Here is a 21,775-nt window from a genome sequence, read left to right on the forward strand (position 1 = left end):
CTCCTGATACCAAAGAGACAGAAAGGCCCAGGACAGTATCACCTGCTATGGGTGCTGTGCGCGCATATGGGAACCAATGCTCCTTACGGCATTGTCACTTCCCTAAGAGAATGTAGTTCACAGGAGTTTAATGGTGACGATAATGATAATATTGATGATGTTGATGAAGATAGTAGCTAACATTTGCTGGACACTTGCTAAGTGCTATGCACTGTGCTGAATTCTTTATATGGGTTATCTCATATAATCCTCTAAGTATCCAAGAGGTAGATAATATTATTGTTCCCATAATAAAATTCCTCACCATCATTCAATAATGAGGAGAGAGACACAGAGAAGAGCAGATAGATAATAGACAATATCTAATATCACAGTTAAAGCCCACTGACAGATTGTATGAGTTACATTCAAACTAAAAAGCTAAATATTAAATCAAGGGCTCTTCTTCCATTGTGTCCCAGAGGCATATAACACTCATTCTCCATAACATTTCTCTACACCATTTATTTATTGCCACCTCACAATAGATGGCTAGAATATACAAGGAGTTTCCAGGACAGCCTTGGCTTTTCTAGAAATGACCAGAACACCTGCCTGTCTTAATGTATCAAATACTAAAAAGCTATCACAGCATCCAGGCAGGCAAATTTAAATGATATATTCTGAACAGTTGAGTTCTGTGACCATGTCTAAGAACAAAATTGTTCACATACTTTTCTTTTACTCAGACCCTTTTTTCTTATTACCTACCCTTTTTTTTTTTTTTTGAGATAGAGTCTTGCTCTGTTGCCTGGGCTAGAGTGCCGTGGCATCAGCCTAGCTCACAGCAACCTCAAACGCCTGGGCTCAAGCGATCCTCCTGCCTCAGCCTCCCGAGTAGCTGGTACTATAGGCATGCACCACCATGCCCGTCTAATTACATATATATATATATTTTTTTTTTTTTTAGTTGTCCAGATCATTTCTTTCTATTTTTCAGTAGAGACGGGGTCTCGCACTTGCTCAGTGCTGGTCTCGAACTCCTGACCTTGAGCAATCCACCCGCCTCGGCCTCCCAGAGTGCTAGGATTACAGGCGTGAGCCACCACGCCTGGCCTACCTACTCTTTTTATACACGCTATTTGCTTACAACCAGGTAGTAGATCTATACAACCTTTTCTTAAAATAACACAGAATATTGTCTCCCAACTTCTAATGTGCTTTAGATATGCTTAGTTGACAAGAAAATATTCCCTCTTGTCTCTTTTGGTTTTGTAATACAATTGTCTTTATAGAAAGAACGGGCTATAATCCAATAGTCTTTCCAGGTTGAGCACTTAGTGAAGACTATATATGCCTTAGTTTGCTTAAGTATACTTCCTTTGTTGTTGAGAACCAGTGTTTTCTAGAATAAAAAGGAGGCCATATGTTTTTCAGAGAGCATTAATGCAGGCAGCGGTGAGAGTGAGATGAGAATGGAAATTCCAAGGATTACATATTAGCCTCTGAATAATCTCATAATCTGGTACTTTGATCAACCTTTATAGCTCTATGAAGGCTCTGCTTTACCTCTGAAGGATAAAAACAAATCAGGAGGGAGTGAAGGCAGGAAAGCATGTGGACAAGGGAAATTGGAATAACCACTGATAGGCAGCTACCCACCTCTCTCTCTTCTCCTTAGTTTTGTTGTCGTGGAAGGAAAAGAGATTTTGGAGCTAGACAAATTCAAGTTGGAATCGCATCTCCGTCGCTGCATGTCACTCTATGGCATCAGGCAGCTTGCTTAGCCTCTCTGAGTCTCGCCCGGTCTCTTCGTTTATGAAATGTGGAAACTACTCCTTCCTTGGCGTAGTTGGGAAGATAGATGTTAGCTAGGTATTGAGCCTAGAAATAGAACAACAAAGAATGGTTGTTATTAATGGTAGCGGCCACTACTTCTCCCTCTGTTCAACTTTCAACAATATTTATTGATTATCTCTCTGTGGCAAGAATATAGCAAAGTCCTAGGAATACTGAACAGACAAAATCTCTGTTCTTAAGAGGTTTATGCTTCTTCCTTTGAATATCACAGTAATCAAAATTCCACCCCCTATTACTGCACTGAAACTCCTCCAGCAAAGGCACATTGCCCTATCTCTCAAATATCAGGGGCTCTTTTTGGTCCTCAATAAGACCTTTGTGTAGCATCTAATAATATTGAGCAATTATCTTCTTGATGTTTAGAATATGCCTCTCTCTCTCCTGATTTCCTTCTACTCTCTGACTGAAACCTTTCAGCCTCTTGCTAGTTTTTCTTCTTCTGTTACCCCTTTAATATTTCCTAGAGTTCTGACTTTTTCTTTTATGCCTTCCACTAGTGGCTCTTGATCTTTTCAGAGGCATGGACTCCTTTAAAGACCCAAAAAAGCTCTGTACTCTCTCACTAGGAGAAAAAGAAAATAGACTTATTTATAAATACACATATATTTTTAGGAGTTTCTTCTCTCCCCACAAAGCGCATCACTGTACTCCAGTTTAAGGGGTTTCTACAGCTTTAACTATTACCCACATGTTAATGACTCTCAAGTCTCTGTCTCCCACATAAACCACTTTCCTGAGCAACGGGCCTTCTTTCAAATGACTTATTGGACTATTCCACACGAATTCCCTTCAGGCATCTTAAATTCAAAATATTCCAAATCAAACTTTTTATGTTTCTCCTTATATCTGTTTTCCTTTTGGAAGGCAGTATCCTATGAGAAAAAGAATACTATTTTTGAACCAAACAAACCTAGATTTAAATCCAGCCCTAGAAGCTTCAATAATATATTTACTTCTTTGTGCTTTCATTTCTTCATTTATAACATGAAGATAATAATACCTCTATTTTCTGCATTTTATTAGGATTAAAATAGATAATGAAAAAGTGCCTGCCATGTAGCACTATATATTTCAGAAATATTAATATTTCTGGACTCCCAATCTTGGTAAAAGCAACTCCATTCACTAAGTATCCTGAGCCAAAAATTTAGGTATCATCTTCAACTTGTCCCCTTTTCCTCATCTGAAACCAAAGGAAGCCACGTCACATTGATTGTTCAGCTCTCCCCTGCCCTTGGTTCAGGCTCTTTTTTTCTTCCTTATGGATACAACCTATCTGGTTAATCCAGTTGTAGTCCTACACACTTCCAATCAATTCTCTTCACTGCAGCCAGAGGATCTTCCCAAGACACAAATCTGATAATGTCATGACTACTTACATTTGCCCACTTGCTTCTCATTGCTTCCAGGATTACATCTGCCTTAGTATTACACTGAAGACTGACTATGATCTGGTCCTTATTGACCTGCAACTCAATCCCTTGAACTAGTTGTGGATTTCCCAAACTGCCCATAGTGTTTTGAATTCTATACCTCTATCTACTCTGCTTCCTTTGCCTGAAATGTCTTGATCCCTCGACCATTCTTTTGGTCAAGGGATGACATACATGAAGCCTCTTGCAAGATTCCAGACTCATGCTCTTGGACTTTCCGGCCCCCAGAACCATGAGCCAAATAAATTTCTTTTCTTTATAAATTGTTTAGTCTGTGGGATTCTTTTATAGCAACATAAAACAGATTAAGACAATGACCCAACAAGAAATATCAGATTCAAGAATCCAACCAGGGCTGTGTGGTGCTAATCTGTACCTGTACACTACCTTTACAGAAAAGCACCAGAGGTGGTAGAGGTCTTCGGATTGGTAGCTCTTGTACACATTTAGCGTAGAAAGACAATCTATAATTTTCTCCTCAAATTTAAATTTCTCTCCAACTCTACAATTTTATTTCATGTCATTAATGCTTGCAATGTAATGGCCCCAAATCACCAACTTCTTTGGAGTTTTGGAGCTTTTCTGCACTCTCCATCCCTAAAGGACTTGACACTCACAGACTTTGACTAGGGACCAGAAGTCACAACAGAGAAAGAGCTCCCATCACTTCCTTGTTTGTCTTGCCTTACATCTAGTGTTTTCTCTGAGAAAACACATGGTTGTCTTTCAATTTCAAATCTTAGCTTGTGTCTGATGGCTTTAGTCATTGGCCCATCTTTGGAGCAAGAAATTTCCAGCATTAAAAAGCACCAATTAAAAAAAAAGACAACCTGAGGTAAAAATGTTTGTCTTCCATCCCACTACTGACCAGCTGTCTCCCACTATGGGCAGAAAAAGAGGAAATAAATGTGTAACATGCATAGTCTGTAGCAGGGACAATTTCCTGAGAATGAGGGTTTTTGGGACATCAGATGATGTTTCCTAGGAAAGTTACAGACTCTCCTTCCCTGGATATCTTTAACTATGACATTCCAAGATATTCTCCTTTATATGTGATTGAGTATCCATTCATTTGAACAGCTGCAGAGGTGTCAGATAGCCTGTAATTTGTGAAGCCTATTAACTTAGACATCAGTAATTGGGCAGGGGTGGAATGAAGTTTACTCTATGTTACCAACACAGAAGAGCATTTGTTAAATTAATTGTATATATGATTATGGTAAAAATGCTCAAATTATCCAGCAGAACTCTTTTCAAATATCTTATAAAAATAGAATTGACAGCAATTGTGCTCCCAGGTATTTACTCACTTGATTTGAAAACATATCCACAGAAAACCTGCACGCAAATCCTTACAGCAGCTTTATTCACAATTATTAAAAACTGAAAGAAACCAAATGTTCTTTAACAGGTAAAAGTATAAAAAGTGGTACATACATACATTAGTATACTATTGATGGATAAAAAAGACAAGAATGAGCTATCAAGCCACACAAAAACATAGATGAATCATAAATGCATATTGCTATGTGTAAGAAACCAGTCTGAAAGTGCTACATATTGTATGATTCCATTTCTATGACATTCTAGAAAAGTCCAAACTAGAGATGGTAAACAGATCAGTGGTTGTTAAGGGAATGGGAGGTGGGAGGGTTTAATAGATGAAACACGGGGGATTTTTTTTTTTAAAGTGGTAACACCATTTTGTGTGACACTGTAATGGTGGATACATAACACTATGTATGGGTTTGTCAAAACCCATAGAACGCAGATTATGGCAAAAGATTCCAACTGTATTATTAGTATATAAAATAACCTCATTGAGGCAGGGGTGTGGGGAAGGTTGTTGGCCTGAACAACTTTGGAAATGAGTGGAATGTATAAGACTAAAAGCAAAAGAACTATACATAAGCTAGTTCTATGTTACTCTAGTTGGTAAATCTGTTTCCCTCAGACAGACCTGATAACAATTCTGAAACCAGAATACATGTACATTGAATATGGGTTAGCAGTTCTGAATCCACTATACATGTATGCTGGAATTGAACAGTTAAGTAAATGGATGTCACATGGTGAGAGCCAAGTGTCTCACACTAGAGTGGAGGGTTACAAACATGCAAGGGGAGAAACCTAGAATGATCCATGTGATGATGGATTAGAGCTGGAGATATCAGTCCTCTTTAGCCACCATACATACATATAGAAATATTTACAGATATGTGTACTTACTCAGGTTAGTATACACACATACATTTCCCTGCTCTGTCAGTGGAGACGGCCTAGAAGCAACAATACTGTAAATGTCCAAGTCTTCATTTCTAATATCATTTTCCATTAAAAGGACCCATGGCTCCTTGGAGAAGTGGCTGATCCTAGGACTGGGGAAGGGAATATACAAGATGAGCCTGGGTATACTCAAGGGGAAAAAAACAAACAAACAATGAGGGTGTATAAAAAAGACATAGTGCCAACTAAAAGAAATCCCAATAGCCAAACCTGGAACAACTTGAACAACAAAATAAAGTAGCATTGGATTATAACTCGAAATATAAAATAAATATCTAAGTGTCCATACTGATATTAATAAATTATTGAATAAATAAATAGGGGAGAACAGATAAATCTTCCATGCCCAATAATTCCAAATAATTTATGAAGATATTATGCCTTCACAGAAGTGGAGCATAACTTCCTATTCCTATAGTTTGAGCTGCACCTAGTGATATCCTTAGTACAGTATGGAAAGGGAAAGAAAAAGTAACTTTACAGTGAAGAAACCTGACGAACACTACCTTAACAAAATGATAAAGGTAGCATCAGCAGTGATAAGTCATGTTGTATGTACTCTTGATATGACGTGATGAGAGGGCACTTTACCTCTTTACTAAAAAAAAAAAAAAAAAATCCCATAACCCCAGTCGATGCATGAGAAAAACATCAGGCAAACCCCAATGGAAGGACATCCGACAAAACGCCTGATGAGTATGCCTGAAAATTATTAAGGTCATCAAAAGCAAGGAAAGTCTAGGAAGCTGTCACAGTCTAGAAGAGCCCAGGAGCCATGGCGACCAAATGTGATGTATTCTGGATGAGCTCCTGTAACAGGTTGAGGGATAGAAAAGAATACTAGGTCAAAAACTAAGGAAATCTGAATAAGGTGTGGGCTTTCGTTAATTTTTAAAAACACATTAGATAAGTGAAAATGATATACTATTTATAAATAAGTTGTCTGATATTTATTTATAGAGCCTATTGACGGCCTGGCACTGTGGTAGGGCCGGGGACACAGAAAAAGATAGGTGTCCTATGCCCAAAAGCAGAGATTCATGAAAAATAAACTATGATACAAACAGAAGACTGTATTTCCTGCAGGCAGTAAGAACGGCTTAGGGCGGGTGGAATCTATTAAATGGATCAATGAGTCAATGCATGAAATGAATTGACCCGCCCAACCCAGCTCGGGAGCCCTCCCCTCCATCCTTCCAGGTCTGGCCCCACCTTATCTCCTTCCACGTCATCTGCCAGAGTTATCCAATGGAAGGTCAGCTTCGCGTAGCCCTACTGTGCGCGTGCGCATCATCGGTTCGACGATCCTTTTCATCGATGCGCTCGGAAGCAACTTCTTCAGCCTAATCACAGCCGACGTAGACGCTACCCCATTGCCTGCGCCGCCGCCATTTTGACTGCAGGAATAGTCAGGTTCTGGGACAGCTGGCGGCAGTGGTGGTGACTGGTACGGATGGTTTCCGCCCGCGTTAGCCCCTCCGACTTCGCCCTCGGTATTGCCCCTGTTCCCCCTGAGTCCCTGTCGTTGTCCCCGGTCATGCTGTCACTCTGTCTTTAGGGTCTTTTCCGCTTACTCACCCTTCAACTCAGCCGGAAGCTTTACTTGGAGCTGTTTTCTCACAGCCCTGACTCGGCGTTAAAGTACTGCTTCCACCCTCAGGACTCTGAATCCTGGCCGCCCGTCCCCCGTTCCCCGCCGGGGTCTGGTCCGAATTGTTTTTCAGCGAGCATAAGCCGGGAGGGCTCCGAGCTGCACGGCCTCGGAGGGGAAGGGGTGGGGGCGAGTTCTGGCCTCCCGAGGTTACGGAGACAGCTTGGACTTTGGTCCTCTCGTGGTGGAGGGACACGCAGAAGAAGACTGGGTCTTACCGGGGCTGTTGTTTGTTAAGAGTTCAATCTGTCACTAGCCTGTTTTGTTTTGTCCTTTCCTAGGATCAACTTTACAAAAGGAAAGCTATTTTGCGACAGTCCTCTCCGCTAGAAATGGCCAATGTGAGTAAATTAGTCCCCTAAGAATCAGTATAGTAAACAAGTTTGTGAACTTGTTAGGAAATGGAGGGACGGGTTTAATGGTGGCATTGGTGGCATAACGTTAGACTTTATCAAAAATGTCAGGGGAAGCAAGAGGTGTGAAATTATGTTATGCTTCGAAGATAGTTGGAACACAAATATTCTTGTCAATATACATGTACTTCTCCAAATTCATTTTTATAGATACAGAAATTAAGTGCGAGCATCCTTTTAGTATTTGTGAAAGACATTATTTCAGTAAATATTAGAATCTGTATTTAAGCCCTTTTTTTGAATCTCTTTGTTTAGCTAAACCGAAGGTCTTGTAGCAGTTTCGGCATAAGAAATGACCTTCGAAATCCTATAAAATGAGAACAAGAGTTATTTACACACGCCAGAGATAGTTACAGTAACTGCCCAGTGATTAGACACATCCTACCATAAAGAATTCATATAGTAGATTTAAGACACATATATGAAAACAACTACAATAAAAGTAGAAATCATTTTTTGGAAGCTACACAAAGATACAACGCAGATTCAGAGCTTTGTGAAGAGGGGTTTGAGAGAAGCATTTAACTTGAATTTTGAAAATGTGCGGTATTTTTATAATCTAAAATTTGGGTGGGTTGGAGGTATATTCAAAAAACTCCCCACCCCACTGTACCCTGTTCAAAAATTGACAAGTCATTTCTGTTTGCCTGCCTGAATGTGAGGTGTCTGAAGGAGATTAGTAGAAGGTAAGGTTAGACTGTGATGTTGGGACCAAGTAATAGAGAGCCTTGAATGCCTAACTCAGTAATTTACACTTTATTCTTTAAGTTGTGATGATTTACTCAGACCTGTGTATTAGAAAGGTTATGGCAACATTTAGCCAAGGTGGTACTCCTGTAATTAAACATGATGTATTAAGAGTCTAAAGGTGTGACTATAGAGACAAGTCTTAAGAGTAGACTATTAGACTTGGCCAAGTTTTAAGGTAAATTTTTACCTAGCCATCACCTACACAGAAAGGAAATGTTGTAAAAGAAGTTTGTAATACTCTCAAAGGAGAGAAATTCATTGAAATAGAATGCTAACATTTGACCTGGCTTTATTTTGGTTTAAATGAATAAATCAGTTCAGTAGGGTGAAGGGTTTTGGAAGATAATTTCGTAAATCCTATGTTAGAGAGCAATTCATATTAAAATAAATATTACTTTTAGTATTCAAATGTACTGTAAAAATTTTTATGTTAATTTATATGCATTGTAAATTCTGAATTGATGTTAGTAATGAAATATGCAGATAGGTATGTATGTCAAAGCAAGCTTCATAAATGTTCATGCTTCTGAGTTTAGACAGGGAAATTAAGAGGCCTTAGCAGAGACTGTGTCAAACTAAAATAATGCATTTCTGATACAAAGGGAGCAGCCTTCTCTTAGTTAGCTACAGATTTTTGTTGCCATTTGGGTATGTGAATCCACTGCTGCCAGACATGAGTTTTCAAGAAAAGCCAAAAATCTGAACCCTTTTGTGTAAATCTTGCAATTTCTCAATGTTGATATCTAATTCAAATTTCTTAAAACACTGTGGGCCACACAAAAATGTTTGTGGATGGATGTGGATGCACTTCATAGACTACCAGCTTTCAGTCTTTGGTACAGACCGTATTTTCTCCTTAACATGACCAAAAGCAGGACTTAGTTCCAAGTTCATGAAAGGCTCTTTCTCTTTTATACTAATAAGGATTTTACAATTAAATTATAACACTGTGTCCTCTTCCCAAGTCAGAATCCTCCATTTAAAGTTAATCATATGTGAAATATGTGCTTATCTTTAAACTGCCTATTATAATTTCAAGCTATTTAGTGGCTGTCACTTTTAATTTACCAACTAATCCACTGTTATAAAATCTGTCAAATTCACAAAATTTTTCACTTTCACAGTATAGGATTTGAGAATCCTATACTTAACTTTACAAAGCTAAGATTTGAAACAAATATTAGCTATCCCTTTTAGTGGGCAAATTAGTGGTTTGTTTTGCCATTAAAATGAAATTTTGTAATTGGATTTTCTTAGGCTAGGAATAAAACTCACATTTTATTATGTAACTTTTATTAAAAGTTTTACTAAAAAGAAAAAAATGTCAGAATACAATCTAGTGGCCTTGGAACTCAGGCTAAATAGTCGTTAATAATATTAGGCAATTTTTAAAATAATTTGGATAAGCTTCCTTCTGCTTTTGCTTGTGAAGCAATGTGAATGTGAATGGTCACAAATCATGTTTAAATCATACTAGGACTAGTGTTAAAAATAGTATATATTATTATGGAAATTAAGTAAAACATTTGCATGTAAAACAGCACAGGCCTGGCTCTGTAGTAGCCAACATAGATTTATTATTTACTGTTACATGCTTTTAAATGAATATTGCCTCCTCAGATAATCTCTTATTATGCCTCTTACGATTTTGAGCCTTTGCTCAAAATATTTTTGCAATTAAAAATTTTTAATTGCCTTTAAATCCTGTGGCATATCTTTTAACTATCCTTAATTGTAAAGTTAAATTTATGTTACAGAAACACCCAAAAGCCTGAGTTAGTAAGTAAAAAGCCAAATAATTACCATTTTTGTCTCTTTGGGCAGGTTGAATACAGACCCCAAGAGAAGATGCTTAAATTCTAGGTGGACAGAATGCTCTGGAGACAGGCCTTGTGCTGGCGACACATGTCACAAAGGAGATTATATGTATCCAGGTTTTAAAGAAAGAGTAGGAATTTGTCAGAATATCCTAGAAGGAGAAGGAAAAGGGTATTTTTAGCAGAAGAAATCTTGTGGCAGTATAAAAGAATGCAGAGAAATATGAAAAATGTTGGGAAGATATTTTTATCTGATTGAAGAGTAAAGTAAGGGAAGCAAGGGTGAAATTTGCAGGAAATTATGTCAGAGAGATTAGGAAGACCAGTCAGAATGTACACTTACAGTTACTGTGAGAAATAAAATTGGAAAGAACAGATGGGTTGGATTTCAGAATACTATACTATGTGAAAGAGAAATATTAGAATGATTCTGAAGTATCAAATGGCTGGACCTTTCCAACATTCTGGTAACTAGTTTTCAAACCACCTCTCTACCTCTACTCCAGTCCATTCTCTGTACTGCCCTTAGTGCTACATTCCTTAAAATGTCCCTTATTTTTGTCAGTTTACTCTGACTCATGCCTCCGGGTTAAAATTCTGACTTATTATTTTTGTAACAGGCCCTTTAATATCTGTCAAATATAAAGCCCTTTATAGTTACCCACGAGTTAACTTTCAAGCTTATTTTTTACTATACTCCTTTGTATCTACCCTCACTGAACTTGTCACTCTTTGAAATATACTTTTTTATGTCTCTGTACCTTTGTTCCTGAAAGCCACTCATTGAAATATGCCTTTGCCCGGCAAATTTCTATTTCTTCAAAACCTAACATATCCTCCATGAACCTTGTTATCTCCTCTCCCAAGGATTTCTTAACAGTTGAAATCTTTTAATAGCATTTGACAGATAATATGGTATTTTTTACATCTTTTCCAATAAGCCGAGAGTTGCCTATTTTTTTTTTAATGTAAACGTCCAGACAGTAAATATTTTAGGCTTTGTGGGCCATAGAATCTCTGTCGCAACTGCTTATTTCTGCCATTATGGTGGGAAGGCAGCCATAGCAATACATAAATGAATGGGTATGGCTATGCTATAATGAAACTTTATTTACCAAAACAGTTGGCTGTATTGAGGAATAGTTTGCTAAACCCTGTATTAAATTATTATGACCAAGTATTTTGCCAAAAGTTTATGCATGAAAGACATTTACATATTCATCTATTGTAATTGACCTCACAGTCTAGGAAACAAACATATGTGCAGAAAATGTACCGCAAAGGATAATGCTAAAATGAAGGAAAGTGGACCTTGCCATAAAACTAAGAGGAAGGAACAGCATGGGAGATAATTAGCACAATTTGTAGCAGTAAAAGAAGGGAGAAGACTTAGAAAGTGGAAAGATTTTGGTCCAAAGAGAAGCTTTGAAAGTTCTTTATTTGAGAATCGAAGAATCTTGTTAGTTGTGCTACTTTTTTAGTATTATGGCTAAGTAGGACAACTTTTAAAGGTTTCCATTTTATCATGTGTGGCACTCTTGAATTCTGGCCTTTTTTGGAAAAGACATATACTTTTATCCAAGTAAATTATTGTTTGTTTTAATATTTCTATTTTTAAAATTATAGATATGTATAGTGCTTGTCAGATAGTAGGTGTTCAATAAAAGTGGAATAAATGTTAGGTTTTTTTTTGTTTTTTTTTTTGTTTTTTTTGAGACAGAGTCTCACTGTGTTGCCTGGGCTAGAGTGCCGTGGCATCATCCTAGCTCACAGCAACCTCAAACTCCTGGGCTCAAGCGAGCCTCCTGCCTCAGCCTCCCGAGTAGCTGGGACTACAGACAAGCGCCACCATGCCCGGTTAATTTTTTCTATATATTTTTAGTTGTCCAATTAATTTCTTTCTAATTTTAGTAGAGACGGGATCTCGCTCTTGCTCAGGCTGGTCTCGAACTCCTGAGCTCAAACAATCCGCCCGCCTCGGCCTCCCAGAGAGCTAGGATTACAGGCGTGAGCCACCTCGCCCGGCGTAAATGTTAGTTTTAAGAGGACATTGCAGTGTGAAGATTTGTCAGAGATTGTATAACATTTATATCCAGAATAAATAATTTTAATTTTTGTGTCCTCCTTAGGTGCTTTGTAACAGAGCCAGACTGGTTTCCTATCTCCCAGGGTTTTGCTCTTTAGTTAAAAGGGTTGTCAATCCCAAAGCCTTTTCAACTGCAGGATCATCAGGTTCCGATGAGTCTCATGTGGCCACTGCACCTCCAGATATATGTAAGTGAAAGTTGTTATTGTTCTACTTATAATTGTTTCAAAACATTTTGAGTTGTATTTCCTCTTGAGATTTTACAGATTTTCTAAAGTTGTATTTATTCCATTGAAAATAAATGTATGACTGAATATTTGTATCAGAAAGCTATAGCATAAAAAAGAATAAATACTGATTTCTAAAGCTTATTTTCTTAAACATCAGTTCCTTTCGATCTTAGAACACATACATTCCTTCCTGAAACGAATCTGTTTGTGATCCTGTTAACTCATGTTATTACTTTTTGCCATTCTTTGCTAAATTTCATAAATGTAGATGGCACTTTTTTTGTGTTTATTAAATCAATAATTTACCTGCTACCTACTAAGTCTACTTTTTTTAATCCATTTTGTACACTGTTATGGTAATTCTAAAATATTTTAATCATGTCACTTTTTTTCTTTTCTTTTTTTCTTTCTTTTTTTTTTGTTTTTTTTAGAGGCAGAGTCTCACTCTGTCACCCAGGCTGGAGTGCAATGGCCTGATCATAGCTTACTGCAGCCTTGGACTCTTGGGCTCAAGAGAAATTCCTGCCTCAGCTTCCCAAGTAGCTGGGACTCCGAGCACGTACCACCATGCCTAGCTAATTTTTCTTATTTTTTTGTAGAGACAGGGTCTTGCTGTACCCAGGCTGGTCTCCAAACTCCTGGCCTAGAGCTATCCCCCCGCTTGTCGACCTAAAGTGCTGGGATTATAGGTGTGAGCCACCACACCCAGCTTCTTGTCACTTTCTTGATAAACCTTGATTATCAGTCATTACTTTCAGCACCAGTTCCCCTGCTGTCCTCAAGCTATGAATCATTATTTAAGGTTATGAAAAAAGAGGGGAGGATTTTGTGGTTAGGTCAGTTTAAGAAATCCTAAGTGCCATATTCCTATATTGGCGGTTTCTGATGCACACTAACATATTAAGGCTCTTAGAAACTAATGTGGCCTAAAGATACTGCGCATGGAATCCTTTTTTCATGGAACACATCACTTACAATGTAGTTTAAGTTCACTTGGGCATTCAGAGCTTTCCATCCTGCCCCAGTTTTCTTTTATAACTCTATATTTGACTTCTCCACAATTTACATCACCTGAAGACTAACCATATATGTATCATAAATGAAAGATTTGTCATTCAGATTATGTTAGGGGATAGTATCCTGAGTGTATAAAGAATTTTTGTAGATCAATAGGAAAAAAACAACCCAGTGGAAAATCAAAAAACAAAAGGATATGGATAGGCCTTTAACAGAATAGAAAAACCTAAATGACCAGTAAATGTATGAAAGTATTCTCAAATCCACTGTGAATATGGGATACATGTTTTCTCTAAAGAGAACTAGAGACTGTTAGACCTGAATAGTCTTTAAAAATTGTCTTGTTCAAAAATAGCTAACAGTTTTTATCTTGGGAACTGCCTCCAGTCAGTCATTAGTGGCTAAATAGAAGAGTCTTAGTACTCAACATGATCTGCATCAGTATCGTTTTGGAGCTTGTTAGAAACACAGAATCTTGAGCCCAACTCCAGACCTATTAAATCAGAATCTGCTTTTTAACAAGATCCCAGATGAATCTTAAGAACCTTAAAGTTTGAGAAACATTGGACTGGAGTGTTTATGTTGAGAATCTTGAGACAGTGTCTGGGTTTGGCAGGAAAGAGTTTCATGATTGATCAATGATGTATGTCATAAGTGTGGAAGAGGGTTATGATGGCTCTGATGATCTAGTAATGAGGCAGCCATATCGACATGACCATTTTCAGTCATTCAGTCCCGGCAGGATATTTAAAATACATATATATTTTTTGCTATGTAATCTGCACAGCAGTTGTCCCTCCCTTTCTGTAAATGTAAATTTCTACTCTGAGTCATTATTAGTTTAATTTTCTATTTTGTTCTTTTCTGGATCTTTTTAAATTTTTTAAGTTAGGATATTTTTTAGTTTTAAGTGAATAAAGTAACATGATCTCTTCTGCTGTATTTGTTATCTATATTAACTCATGTGGCTGGTAAACCAAGCATTATGTCACATAATGCACAATTTTATCCCAGCCTATTAATGTTGTGCCACCAAGTAACAGCAGCTGAATGCCTCTCCCCAAAGATAATGACTATTAAGTTTAGTGTCTTTCCTTTTAGATTTTTTTGTCTTTATTTAAAAACATGAATATTAGGGTGTAAAATAAATGTTATCATATATGCTATACTTTGACTTAGCTTTTTCTTTTAATGCAGTATATCCTGGACTTCATTCCATGTCAGTACATTAAAGGTTTATTGTCTTCTGTTTAATGACTACCAAGTAATTCGTGGTATGGATGAGCGTACTTTATTGAATCTTTCCCCTAATAATGGACTTGCCTGTCATCTGACAACTGGTTGCTTTGATTAGTGTTTTGGAAACAATATGAAACTAACTAACTTATATTCACATAGGAAAGCAGATTTCAAAGACCCATCTTTTAGATTAAAAAAATATATACAATTGCAAGAACATTCTTTCAGTCTGCTAGTGAAGTTGATTGTTAAGGATAAAATGATTTATTTGGTTGTTCCTCTTGAGGCTCTCGAACAGTGTGGCCTGATGAAACTATGGGACCATTTGGACCTCAGGATCAGAGATTCCAGCTTCCAGGAAACATGGGTTTTGATTGTCACCTCAATGGGACTGCTTCACAGAAGAAAAGCCTGATTCATAAAACTTTGCCTGATGTTCTAGCAGAACCTTTGTCAAGTGAAAGACATGAGTTTGTTATGGCACAGTATGTGAATGAATTTCAGGTAAATTGTTAATGTCATTTATTATGTTTTTCTAATCATTAATGTTACATTACTTTTTGATGACTGTGAGCATATTACTTTCATTGAAAAAAAAAAATCAACTAAATTCCAATACATGTTTATACAAAACAGTATATATAGCTTTTAAAAACTTGGCATCGTCCTGTACATAGTGTTTGCTGTATAATTTTTTACTTAATTTTAGATTGTAATCTCTTTTAGATAATTAAAAATTGTTTTTAAAAATGTTTTTAATAACTACTTATTCCAGATACAGATAATTTAATTTTTTCTATGTTACTGGTAGTAATTAGCTTGCCTATTTTTCACTTTTATAAATGGCAATTATAATTTGTATCTGGATCTAATTCCAACCAGCTTTATACTTCTCCAGCCATTTTAAAGCTTAAGAAAATTTTGAGATTTCTCAAATTGTTCAGATATAGTAAACAAAAAGGGACTATTTAAAAAATAGTTTTTTTAAGAAAGGCAATTTCTAAGGGTTTTTGGGTTTTTTGTGGGTGTTTTCTTTTTTTTTCATTTTTATTTGAGCCTTTTAAACTGGCATTGTGTCATTGCTCATGTAAGTGGAAAGCTACATGCAATTCAGGATTTCTGTCGAACCTTTGATGCTTATCATTTTTCACATTTCTGCATAGTTATTAGGGTGAGTTTTTGATCAAAGCCATATTATTAGAAGCAGCCATCCCTCACGATTATGAGCTATATCAGATGACCCGACATTGGGACATAGTTGACCTCCCCGATCTTTTTATCTCAGGTAATTCCTTCTTAGTCTTCTTGGCTCCTTGTTCCTCCTCAGCCAACCAATTAAATTATTATATTTCCCGTAGGTTTCTGTCCTTCAGCTTCTCATTTGAGTTACTCCTTGGTCAGTTAATCTCTTGGCTTCCTCCACAAGGCCATTTCTTTTATAATTCCTAACTTAATATTTCTGTTTCTAACATTTCTGGCTCTGTATTCCTATTTGCCTAGTGAGCCATCTTTATTTGGATATCTTATAAGTCCCCAGATGTGTGTCTAGTACTAAAGTAGTCCTTTTTTCTCTCAAAACCTGTCCTCACTCCCATATTGTAGCCAGTAGTATAAAAGGCATAATCATCCTGCCTTTTTCCCAAGATAAAAATTATAGTACCAACCTTGAGTCCTCACCTTGTCTCCTGCTACTTCCTCCTCCCTCTGCACTCCAACCACAGTGTACTTGCCATTTTTCTTAAATACAATATTCTGTGCCATTGCACTATTGTTATCTCTGGCTAGACTATTTTTCCTCCTGAATTCCTAGCCTGCATATCATCTGTTCTTTACCTGTCAGACACACATATTAATTAACGTGTAGCTCAGATATGACCATTTCAGTCTTTTAATGATTCCTTCTAGCAAAGCAAGTTTCTTCCTCACCTGTGCCCCCAGAAGACTTTAGCACTTTTCATATTGAATTGCATTTCTTTCTTGATGTTTATTTTTGTTCCACTAGGGCTGATATACCTGAGAATGAAGACTGTACTTTTTACCGTTATAGTGCCTGGATATATAGTAGGCTCTTAGTAAATTTCAGTTGAATAAAAACATCAAGCCCTTCCTGTAGGACAGGCTTGTACTATTAATATTTAATTATGTTATTAGTGTTATTCCCATTTTATAGAAGAAAATTCAATATCACAAAATAGAAGTGGTAACATTGTAAGACACATAACATTTCAGTTTCTTAGCCAATTTTTGTTTATATCAAGTCTTAGAAATATCAGTGTATTTATAGATTCATGTTCTGTTTTATTCAAAATTTTTGTAGAAGTTTCAAATCTTATATTCATTATAGAAAAAAATTTCAATATATAGGAAAATATTATTACCTTACTCACCAGTTAGATTATAACTACTTGTAAAAAACTTTCAAAGGAAGACAAGTTTATAACAGGCAAGATATCATTTTATTTGAACTCCAGATTTTGTTTACTTCCATGCTTGTTCCCCTCAGGGTAACGATGCACCTGCTGAACAAGAAATTAACAGTGCAGAAACTTACTTTGAAAGTGCCAGAGTAGAGTGTGCAATCCAAACATGTCCAGAATTGCTGCGAAGAGGTATGTCATACTTTATACTTTAAAACACTAATATGTATTAGATAATGATACTAATTTTTATTAATTTGAATAATGTACTCTATAGGAATTGTAATGCTTAGTGCCTTAATATTTTAATGTTTCTGGCTGGAAATGATCATATGGTCAAAATAAAGGCTTTCAGTTATCCCCTGACATTTGACCTCATGGCCATGCTTCCTATCTAGGAAGAGTAAAATTTTCAATAACTTTTTCACTAAAGCTTAATTGAAGTCATTTCTGTTCCTGGTGATTATTAATAGCTGTAATTTCATGAGTAAATATATAATACTGAGAAAAATCTTAGTAATCATTTTTTAAAATTTAACACCAATAATATGTAACTTTACCCTTCAGAATTGTTGGCAGTGATATTTCAGTTCAGCCAACAAAAGCAGAAGTAAACAAAACTGAGTTCATTTTACCCTTTTCAAAAATAATATGCATTTATAAAAATAGAGCACAATAACATAATCATCATTTTTCTAAAGAAGTATTTTTTGCACTGTCTCTTTCTTTAAAAAGGAAATTCTTTCTTCCTGGAATTTTTGTTCTTATTTTATTTGTAGATTTCGAATCACTATTTCCAGAAGTAGCTAATAGCAAACTAATGATTCTGACTGTAACACAGAAAACTAAGAATGATATGACTGTTTGGAGTGAAGAGGTAGAAACTGAAAGAGAAATGCTCTTAGAAAAGGTAATTTTTTCAGCTGCTAACAGTTTAATTTTGTGGTGTTATTTAAATACCAGTGAACCAATATTTTAGCATGGTAAGTGTCTTTTCCAGCCTTTATTCATTCTCTGCTAAAATATTTCAGTACTAAAGGACTTACCTCTTTTTTAAGAATAAAATGCCCTTTTTTTTTTCAGTATCTGTATAAAATGTAGACCCTGTCCGGTATCTTCCTCGATTTAAAAAATGCATATATATGTATATGTCTGTTTTAGGAAATTTGTAAAATAAGGTAAAAAACAACAAAAAAGTAAAATTAACTCTTCATGCCCCTTTCTTTCCCTCTTCACCTCCCCCAGCCTCTCCCCTTACTCATACCTATATCCCTACCTCCGTTTTCTCTTTCCCTCCCCTCTCCCTCCATCTCCTTTGTCCCCCTCTTAAACCATGTCAAGTAAAAAGTAACAATTATGCCAACCCTCTCCAAGAAGTAAACAGTAACATACAATAATAGCATAATGCTGTATATCCATATTTTTTTCTTTCCTTTGCTTTTAACCTACAAATATGTTTTCAGACTTTTCCATACTATTACACATAGGTATATTTAATTCTTTGTAAAATCTGCATAGTATATTACATGGGTAAGCCATAAATTTTTATAATCATTTAAATATTGTCCTAGTAATTTATAAGTTGAAAATCCAAGTTTTGCAATTATAGGCAACACAGTAGTGACAATCTTTGTTCATATACACTAGTGTATGTTTTATACACATCAGTATCTATAGATTCCTAAATTGAGAATTGCTGAATCAAGGGGTATGCACATTTAAATTGTGATAGACATTTTCAATTGCTGACCAAAAAAGATCTGTCCTGTATGCTGTCACTCTAGCTTACCCTGGATAGTAGCATTTCTTTTCAACTCAAGTTAGTTAAGGTGCCCAACTTGCATACCTTAGCCAACATGAGTAGAAAAAATCCCCTTTACTGATATCTATGCAAGATAATGTTAGCAATTATTTTATATTTTCTTTAGGGTTGGATATATGGGTTTTTTAATTTATAAAAATATATTGAAATTTACATACTCAGTATTTTATGATAACTTCATATTTAAATGTCCCACACATAGCTTTGCTAATAGATTTCATGTAGTATTTCATAATCATGAGCATATTAGTTATATTCTAATTAACAAGGAAGTTTCAGAAAGGCATAAAACACTCTCTGATTTTAACTCCTTAAATCCTCTGAATTTAAAGTTGGAATAGGCAATAGCAATAAAAATTTTATATAATATTTATGTATTAAAATAATGCTTAGTAAATTTAGATTTATCACTGTCATTGAGTTGCTAGAGAACTCTCACATGTGCATTGTATTTGTGGTCCTAATTTTTGATCAGTTAAATCTGTGGTCCCCAACCCCAGGCTGTGGACTGGTACCAGGCCTGCACTCTGCCTCACTTGGGGGGGGGGGGGTGTGCTAGAGAAGGAAGCTTCAGCTTTGCTGCTCCCCAGCTCCCCCGGCTCACATCACTGCCTAAGCTCCACCCCACCCCCCATGGAAAAATTGTCTTCCGTGAAACCAGTTCCTGGTGCCAAAAAGGTTGGGGACAGCTGAGTTAAATATTTGAGCCTAATTTGATACTGACTCCAGTATAGTTCTAAGTCAGTTTTCTATAACCCACTTTAGGACTTTGAAATAGCAACATGCTTCATCTTGATTTTTAATTTTATAATGGCTGAAACTATTTTATTTTGTACGAAAAAAGAGATTTTTTTTTAAATTTTAAGATTTGTTAGTGAAAATTTTCCAAGTAGATATTTTATGCTTTATAGTGTAAGTCTATTCTAATTTTTTCCAGCAGATGTCAGTGTTTGCTGTTGATGAACAGAAATCTTAAGAAAAATACTTAAGCTGATTCTTTTTGTCGTACTTTGGAATTCTTTCAGTTAATCTTGTATTTTAAATTATTAAAATTAAATATATTTTAATGACTATTCTGTAAACCTTATTGAGTTTTCATATTTTAAGAATATGAGAATTAATAAAATATAACAATAAACATAAATATGTAGGTTATCCTAAAGAATACAATATTATCTTAGTAGTTGTTGTTAGTTTACCAGAGGTATTAGGAGAAAATAAGTTACCTTAGGTGGTGTATCTGTATAGCAGAAATCAGCAAATTTTTTCTTTAAAAGGGGTCAAAAGACAACAGATTTAAAGATCTAATTGATTTTTATTTGCAATTCTAGAAGTGGGCAATACCTCATTCTATAAAGTAGAAGGAGCATTAAGAAAAGCTGAGGAGAGGGAGGTTGGCATAGACAGAAAAGAGCTGAAGAAAGCAGGAACAGGGAATAAGAAGGGGATTGTCCTTTTCAAAATTGCTTTCTTTATAGGGTTGAAACAGAGCAAGCTTTCTTATGCTGGCTCAGGTAAACTAGGCTTATTCTGATTGGTTGCTGTAAATCTCCTGGATTTTAACTGGCCTTTTTCAGGGTTCAGTTTGATTACGTGGCACCTAGCATGAGTGACACCGTTTTGGTTTGTTCTCGTCTGCTGGGACCTACTGCACAAGCCTAGTCTAAAACAGTGGCCTCCCATACACTTTTTTTTAACAAGGGCCAAATAGTAAATATTTTAGGTCTACAAAGCCATAGAATCTCAACTACCCAACTTTACCCTTGTATTGTTAAAGCAACCATAGGCAATGTGTAAGTAAATGGGCATAGCTGGATTTAGCCTGTGGGCTGTAGCTTGCTAACCTCTGAATTAGGATATGGCCTTGATTCCTAAGGCTTAGACTTCTGGGGATCTCAGATGAATGCCAGAGGGTACTCAGTGAGGTCTCTTCATTCTGAGTGGGTAAGAAATCCATGTGTCCCAGCACTGCATGACACCTGGTATTCCTGACTCACAGCTGGTAGGCTTGGAATCTTGCCTGATGAGTACACAGCTCAGCCCTGGGCTAAGGAACCAGGGTGAATTGCTCTGCAGACTACTCAGGAGTCCTCTTTGTGCATCTCCCTCTTTTCCAGTACCCTGCCCTACAAATTCCAGGGACTTCAGCAGCCTGGAACTCTTGCTTTCTACCTCCTCAGCTCAGTAACATCACCTTGCTTGGGCTCCACTTCTTTGCCCTGTGGCAAAGTGTCCCCAGACAGAAAACTGGAGCAAATATGGGGATTACTTCATTTGTTTCCCTTCTCTCAAAGATTGCAGTCTTGTTTGTTGTTCAGGGTCTAAAAATAGTTGCCTCATATTAATATATTTTGATATATAAGGTGACTATTTTTATAGTTTTAAAGTTTATAAAACTATAGTTTTATACTTTTCCAGGACGATGATGAGCTCAGTACGTATTACTCTATTATTACTATAAGCGGAACTGTGCCCTTGTTTTTAAACATTTGTGATCTGTTCTTTTTTTTCAGCGTTATAATCTGGTCTTAATATTTGTTACCATCTTTTCACTAGACTTCTGATAAAGCTAATAAAGACATCATAGAAATTAGGATGGTAAGACCAAAAATTTGACACATGCATGTAGTATATAGTAATTATACACTATACAAAAAATTTGAGTATGTAATGAAAAATAAGTACCCTATTTAACCCCGTAGACCATCTATCCAGTTCTATTATTATTATGTGCCTTTTCAGAAATATTTCATGGCTTTGTGAGTGAATAGATGT

The 21,775-nt window shown here is 36.3% G+C and overlaps 1 protein-coding gene across 1 annotated transcript in view; it reads left to right on the plus strand.

The window, feature by feature from the left end:
• Positions 1–6,837: 6,837 nt before the first annotated feature.
• Positions 6,838–21,775, plus strand: part of MMADHC (methylmalonic aciduria (cobalamin deficiency) cblD type, with homocystinuria) — a 16,735-nt gene continuing 1,797 nt past the window's right edge. Inside the window, exons 1-7 of the mRNA XM_012659155.1 lie at positions 6,838–7,005; positions 7,491–7,550; positions 12,319–12,463; positions 15,048–15,265; positions 17,265–17,370; positions 17,958–18,110; positions 20,877–20,944. Coding sequence (XP_012514609.1) covers positions 7,542–7,550; positions 12,319–12,463; positions 15,048–15,265; positions 17,265–17,370; positions 17,958–18,110; positions 20,877–20,944 — 699 coding nt within the window. The 5' untranslated portion in view covers positions 6,838–7,005; positions 7,491–7,541. The remainder of the gene's footprint in view (positions 7,006–7,490; positions 7,551–12,318; positions 12,464–15,047; positions 15,266–17,264; positions 17,371–17,957; positions 18,111–20,876; positions 20,945–21,775) is intronic.

The sequence above is a fragment of the Propithecus coquereli genome, unplaced genomic scaffold, assembly GCF_000956105.1.
Source record: "Propithecus coquereli isolate 6110/MARCELLA unplaced genomic scaffold, Pcoq_1.0 Scaffold118, whole genome shotgun sequence".
In the NCBI taxonomy this organism is placed as follows: domain Eukaryota; kingdom Metazoa; phylum Chordata; class Mammalia; order Primates; family Indriidae; genus Propithecus; species Propithecus coquereli.